We start from the raw sequence: 6,999 nt of genomic DNA, 5'->3' as shown, positions 1-6,999 counted from the left end.
GAGTAGATGACCTAACAGGTCTTTTCCACCTCTAATTTCTACATTAAATAAAAGGAATCACAAAAACCCCCAACTTGCCATGAGATACAGAATAATGACTCAGCACTTGGGGAAAGCCAGCGGTAATCGTGCAGGTAGAAAGGAAAAATGTCACAGTGATGAAGCAGAGAGTATAATAGGGGAGAGAGCGGCATTGTAAAAGCAATAGAGACGCAACGACTCTACTCCAGCAGTTCAGCCATGCTGAGGGAAGACAGGTAAATATGAATCCTTTATTCCTGAGTTGGCCCTATATTAAAAAGGGTCATTGGTTGCTAGGCTGAGCGGGAACGGTACCTTCCCTCCCTCTTTCTCGTCTAGTTTCAGGGACTGGCCAAAATGAAGCTGTAAGAGGCCGCAGGGAGTTGGTCCTGGTTTGCAAAATGGCCTGCGGTAGCCCACCGAGGAGATCCCCGCAGTCTCGCCCTCTCGGCCACGCAGGTGGAGCAGCACCACGTTTGATGCGAGCACGCGGCGCGGTTAAGCAGACGCCACGTAACGTGAGCTAAGGCTCGCTTCAAAACACCGTGGTAGGATTCCCCCTCGTTCGCTATTTTCGGTAGCACTGAATCACGTAACGGGAGCCTCTTCCATCCCAATCCTTACGGCAGACTCCAGAGGAGGTTCTGCCTTGCGGGGACACGGCTACCGGCGGGGCTGCGCTCGGGACTTGCAATAAAGCGGCTCCATCCAAAAACCAGCCGGGATACCAAAACCTGTCTTTAAAACCACGGAGGGAGATTTAGACAAAGAAGCGGCCGAGTTATTTTTCGCCTCCCCGCCCCGTCCTGAGGGCTAGGGCTGTACTCGGCTGAGGAGCTGGAGGGAGAAGGAAAAAACCAGCGCAAAGCCATTGCAGCTGGAAATAACGCAGGTTATAGTATGTATCCCATACGTCGCGGGTGACACAACGCCCTCCTCAACCTCTGTGCCGCCCACTCCCCGGGATAAACACGGGCGGCCGTCCGCCGGTGGGGCCGGGGGGTTCCCGGTCACGGGTGGGGGGGGCGACCTCCCGCTTCTATCCCTTTGGCTTTGCGGTCACAGGCGGGGGGGGGGGGGGGGCTCTGTGGGTCGGCGGGCCGGGCCCGTGCGTGGGGCTGGGGAAGGGGGAAGAGGGGGCGGCGATGCCGCCCCCCCCCCCCCCCCCCGCCCCGGACTTCCCGTGCCCCGCGGTAACCCGAGCCTCATTTCCTGGTCGGGGCTCTTAAAGGGGCAGCCCCGGCGGTGGAACAAAGGCCATTGTGCTGCCGGCGGGCCGCCGCTTCCCCCCCCCCCCCCCAGCCATGTTCGCCCATCCCGCTGCCCGGCGCTGAAGGCCGGTACCGGCGCGCAGGCCGTTTAAAGGGCCCGCCCGCACCGCGTCGTCAAAACGGCACTAAATAAAGACGACGCGACCCAGCTGCGCCCTTCCTTCCAGCCTCCCCTCCGCTTTTCGCCGTCCCGCATCGGCACCCGAGGGCACCGGCGGCTCGCCGCACTCCCGCCCCGGCCTCGGGGTGCCGGTGCCGCCGCCCCGCCTTCGCCCCTCCCCGCCGGCGGCGGCGGTAGTAGTGGCCGTTCCTGCCGGCGGCCGCCTATCCTGCCGGTCTGCGGCCCCTTTAAGGGGCGGTGCGGGGTGCCGGGAACCCACGTCAGTTTCGGCCCCGAAACTCCGGATCAATGAGCGGCGGAGGGGCGGGGCGCAGTGCCCGGCCAGGCCCGGCCCGGCTCCCGCCGCCTTTCGGTTTCTCTCTTCCAGGAAGGAAAAACACCGGCGGGGAACGGGGGGCCGCGCCGGCAGCCCCCGCCCCCCACCGCCCCCCACCCTCACCCCACCCCCCCGCCGCCGTTTCACCCGGGCGAGCGCGCGCGGGCGGGCGCGCGCACCGACTCGCACCCGGGCAGAGAGCGCGCAGCGCGGTCACACGCGCAACCCAGGCGCGCGCGCGCGCGCGCGCGCGGGTGACGGGGTTGGCGGGCGGGTGGGGAGGGGGTGGGGGGGGGGAGAGAGAAGAGCGGGAGCGATCGCGCGCCCTCAGAGGAGCGGCGGCGGCGGCGGCGCTGAGGAGAGGACTCCGGCGGCGGGGTGTCCCCGTTCCCCCCCCTCCTTCAACCGCCCCGGGCAGCTCCGCGGGCCGCGCCCGCCGCCGGGCGATGGTGGCGGAGGTGACGGTAACTTCCCCTTGAGGAGACGGGCCGGGTCCGGGAGAAGAGCGGAAAGTGGGGAAAGCCCGAGAACTTCCCGTCCGCCCGCGCCCGCCCGCCCCGCCGGGCTTCGCCGTTTCCCTCCTGAGAGATGTCTGAGGCTCCTGCTCAGTGTTGCATCAAGGTAAAGCCCCGTCCCCCCTTGCCTGTCCGGACCCTGTCAGCGCGGGACCCGGCGCCCTCAGGGCGGTGGGCGCTGTCTTTTGCCCGGGGTGAAAATAACTGTTTCTCCCTCTGCTTCTTCCCTCCCCCCGCCTCGCGTGAAGGGCGGTCGCGGGGGGTCGGGTGTCGGGGTCCCCCCACGTTTAGCGGGGAGCGCAGCCCCCAGCCGTGGCAGCCAGCCGGGAGCGTGGACACGGTGTGTGTGTGGGGGGGGGACACGGACGCGGCTCCCGTGGGTTGTCAGCGCCGTGACCCTGCCCCGGGAGGAGCGGGGGGGGGGACACGCACGCACAGCAAACCCGCCGCGGTCGGGATTTCGCGGCGTGGCTCTTCACGGCGGGAGCCGGCGGGTCGCTGGACGGTTGAAACCGAGACCCGGAGCCCGGCCCGGCCCGGCCCGGCCCGGCCCGGTCCCCCGCGGGGCTGGCTGCCCGCCGTTCCCCGCCGGCAACTTTTCGCAGAAAAAGTTTCCTGCTGTCGGGGAGATGCAGCCGCTGCTACTCCCACCAGCAGTGTGTTGTGGGGCTTGCTTTTTCTTATTTGGCTTTTAATTTTTTTTTTTTTTTTTGGTTAATAGCTGTATTATTTATTTTTACTCGCTGCATTTCCTGGCGTTGCTTGCCCGTCAGCAGGTAGGGGAGTCAGGGCTGCGCAGCCCAGCCCCGCTCTGGCAGGGCCCTGGGGATGTGTTTCTCCGTAGCTCGGCCTGTTGAAGAAGGGGTTGCCCCGCGAAGTTTCTCGTTTTAAGTGGAGGCGGTATGAAGCTGAGACAATGGAAACAAAATTGAGTTTCCTTTTTTGTCCAGACCCTTCCTATCTAGCCGCCCGCTAGAAATAGTGCTTTCCTCTCTCCTTCCCTCACCCCTCAGTTTTGTTTCAGTGATGCATTTTCTTCAGGAGTCGCCTTTGCCTCGTTGCCAGCCAGGAATCTCCCTTCTGCTCCCGACTAACTCTGCCCGAGTAAGAGTGCTTTAGCGGTTGTCTCTCCCTGCCTGGAAGGAAAAGGTGACTTCCAGACTCTCTCTAAGGGGAAGAGCCTGGAATAAACGCTTATTTATTCAGCTTAAAAGCATGACGCTTCTGCTTGTCCCGCATGCGTGTGTGTGTACGTTTACGGTGGAAGTCTTGCGTTCTATATGGTGTGACCACAATTTGAAAACTTCTGGGTGTATTTTCTCTTGCTGAGTTAAATGTGATCAGGCCTGTGTCCCGTGAAGTCTCGTGGCTTAGAGAGTCTAGTTTGACTTTTCATAACACAGACGGACAAATTGGATAATGGGGTATTGTATGCGCGTTACAGTATGGCAAATGCTAATGCAGGCAAAATGTGTACAATTAACTAAGCAGGTCCCTATATATGTAAAATGAAATATAACTACTCTTTTTTCTAGTAAACCCTGTGGAAAGGTAGAATGTTCTCTGGACAGAAGAACACAAATGAATGTCATGAAAAAGTAGTGTCGTATGAGTTGTGTTTCCTTGTTTTTGGCATGTGTCGTTTTGAAAATATGAGGCTGACTCCTGCTCTTACTGAAGTCAGCAACAACACTGCTGTTGATTTCAGGAACAGTAAAACTGGTCCTTCCCTAACCTCGCTAGGTGCATTATAGAATCATACTGTAAAGGATCAGCTACGTAGCAGGGGAGATAGAAGCAAACTTCTGTTTGAGTCTTGAAATGATTAAATACCAAATTTTCATTACATTTAGACATATACTGGGAAACTGATTTTTTTTTTAAGTGACTAATTCTAAACATCGCGGTCTGAACTTATTTTTATTTTTTTAATGTGTCGTTTGTTTGCATGCTGATCCTTGCAGTTATCTTTGTTGCAGGACAGAAAACTCCTGTTACTGGCTTCTCTGTTGGTGATTATTTTAATAGTTTCAAATATAGAAAGTACATATTTTCCGACAGAAATGTAAATTTCAAGTGATAGCCAGTCAAACCATTCTGGGTAACTTTCTCTTCAGTTTTTCTATCTACCATTGTTTTTTGGATGCTTGTTTCAACCAGGCAGAGTTAAAGGTGGCTGCGATCAGCAGCGGGATTTAAGAGGAGATGTTTAAATGGTAGTGTGATTGTACAAGTACAATTGATTATTTCTTCAGTGTGCCAGTCCGGCTCGCGGCACAGAGCGTAAGGTCGAGGCAGAGGAGCAAGCTCCGCACCATACTCCAACTTCGCTGTTAAGCTACTGTGTTGTTCTGAAAAGTAGCCAAGTATTGTGCTGCGAGGGTGTTGCAGAGTTTCATTAGGAGCCTGTGAACTGGAAGCGGTGGTGCTGGTGGATGTTTTTTGTATTTATTTTTTTTTTTCTCCCTTCCTCTTCCAATACGGGGCAAGGGTATGTGCAGTAAATGCCACAGCAACTGGGATGGGCAACCATGGAAAGCTTCAGCGGAGGGAGTGAAGGCTAGTGCTTTGTTTATGCCTGAGCTGCTCAGTGCACGATCTCCCTATCTCACCTTATTAGAGAAGCACTTTAATAAGATTTAGGGAAACTTTGAGGAGGTGAAGTTATGGTTCATATTTAACTACTGGTAATCAATATAAACTTGCAGCAATATCTCGGTTCATATCAAGTACTTATCAGTATGTATGTGTGATTGTATATTGATATGTGTTTGCTTTGCAGCAAGTATGTGTGCTTACATACATTAACCCTTTCTCCGAGAGAGGAGAAATGTAATGCTAATAATCTGATCTTGCCAACACTTGGTCGTGTGCTTGCCTGGCTGATGGCAAGCAGACCTGGTAACTCTAACTGTTGTTGTGGCAAGGAAGTTAGTGTGTACGTAAGAGTCTAAAGCTGCAGAGGGCTGTCATCGCTGGGGTTTAGAAAATAAGATCTTGGGAGTCAGAGATGAGCATGAAGATTGGACCGTCAGTGTTTGCTACAACTTAGGGCACCAGCGTGCTCTCTGCGTGAACCGATAGGCTTCGGGCTTGTGGCAGATTCCAGCCTGAGAGGGCCTGAGGGCTTTGACTCCGAGGTGGATTGGGAAGGGATGTCTGGTGTGGTAGTTGTGTTGGGACACTTTTTTTCATCCCAGCTGTTGGGATGTCTACGTTGGTAGTAAACCTGTTCCTCTGATCCTGAGCCATAGTAGTTAGCTGATTATATTATTGTAAATACTACCATGATGTTGGCACTTGTTGCAGAATTGGCAAGTGATCCTGACAGCTTCACCTCTCCTCCCCCAGATGGGAGAACTGAGGCACAGGGAGAGTGTAAACATCTTGGCAAAGGCTTACAGGAGAGCAAAAGCTCAAAGGGAGACAGGACTAGAAGTTCAGACACAGGTGATGATTTTTGTGGTTAATTAAGGTCCATGTGGTGATGAGTTCTGTTTAAAACCGCACCTGGAGCTTTCTGATTGTGAGGTTCTCCTTATTTTTTTCCTGAAATTATAATACCATGGGAATATCACTGTGGTGTCATATGGAGGCTCAAAATTCAACAGGCACATAGAAGGGTCCCAAAGGGCGCAGTTTAATTTGTTTATTTTCCTTTTTATAAATCTGGCACTTTCAGTTGCTTAGTCTGATTTACCATGCAACCATACAAACAATTGTGCTGGCACAAGTGGGGAGTTGCAGGGAAACTAGAACTGGGAATATGGAGGTGGGGATCAGCTGCTTCAGCTCTCCCAGACCAGGGCTTCCCCAAGTCCAGGCTCCCTTGCCTGCGCCTGGCTGATGCGTGAGCCGAAGAGTGCTTTCTGTGGGCAGCACTGAAGGCACAGAGCCTTCCTGTCAGCCGGGTTTCACAACTGACTCCAGTGAAGATTTTATGCAACCATACGCTGGTGGATATGAGCGCTTTCTCTTGCAGTGAGCTATACGTGGTGCCCCTTGTTATTCCATGGGCACCGCAGGAGTCGCCACGGAACCCTGTAGCTCGAGGACTTGTCTCACTGGTGCTCATTCTGGATTCGAGGATGTACTTTGTAATCATTTAAAAAGAGTCAAAAAAGACTGATCATGTAAGCCGAAGGGCAGAGAATCAGCATAGTGTTTGAGCTTTCAATCTTGACTGTCTTCCCCAGACTTACTTAAAAATTAAGTAGTGCTTTATGTCTCCTAATACTTCATTGATGTTGTTTTTGCAAAGAGCTCTCTCCCACTGAAGGCTTCCCATGCTGAGGGACTGCTCAGCACCACGCAGACAGAATCCTGTTACCCTTAACCAAGGCCGAGTATCTGTTAGCGCAGAGTATGTTCCTTAATGTTTATTAGCAAACTTGTGTACTAGGAGGAGGATCCTTCTTCTGTTCGTGTCAATGACAAAACTCTCATTAAGTGCAGTGGGTGTAGGATTGAATGGGAGAAGACCAGTGTTTAGAAGTATGTACTATTTAACACCTGATTAATCACTTAACTCCTTGGCACCAGCTAAATTTAATCCCTCTGAAGCAAAATTTTACTAACACTGCCCCAATTAAATACTGGTCATTACTATTCACTGTGTCATTACAAGTTAAGTCAGTTTCCTGGGAGGCAACCCATTAAAACAGCAGCCCCAATCTGAAATGCCCCAATTAAACAGAGGATACTTTAATGATAATTTACATGCACATTGCACCTTGCATCTCAAAGTGCCTTTTG

General features: G+C 53.6%; 1 protein-coding gene across 3 annotated transcripts in view; it reads left to right on the top strand.

Annotated features, from left to right (window-relative positions):
• Positions 1-2,016: 2,016 nt before the first annotated feature.
• The window catches only part of ETV6 (ETS variant transcription factor 6), a 140,302-nt gene continuing 135,319 nt past the window's right edge, over positions 2,017-6,999 (top strand). For all 3 annotated transcript variants that reach the window (XM_069806884.1, XM_069806883.1, XM_069806882.1), the window contains exon 1: positions 2,017-2,350. Coding sequence is in view for 2 of the 3 variants with exons in the window: in XM_069806883.1 (XP_069662984.1) it covers positions 2,318-2,350 (33 nt within the window). In the remaining variant the exon portion in view is untranslated. The remainder of the gene's footprint in view (positions 2,351-6,999) is intronic.

This window comes from Haliaeetus albicilla, chromosome 19 (genome assembly GCF_947461875.1).
Source record: "Haliaeetus albicilla chromosome 19, bHalAlb1.1, whole genome shotgun sequence".
NCBI classification, from domain to species: domain Eukaryota; kingdom Metazoa; phylum Chordata; class Aves; order Accipitriformes; family Accipitridae; genus Haliaeetus; species Haliaeetus albicilla.
Note: the sequence above shows the minus strand (reverse complement) of the source record. Positions and strands in the feature narration are given on the sequence as shown.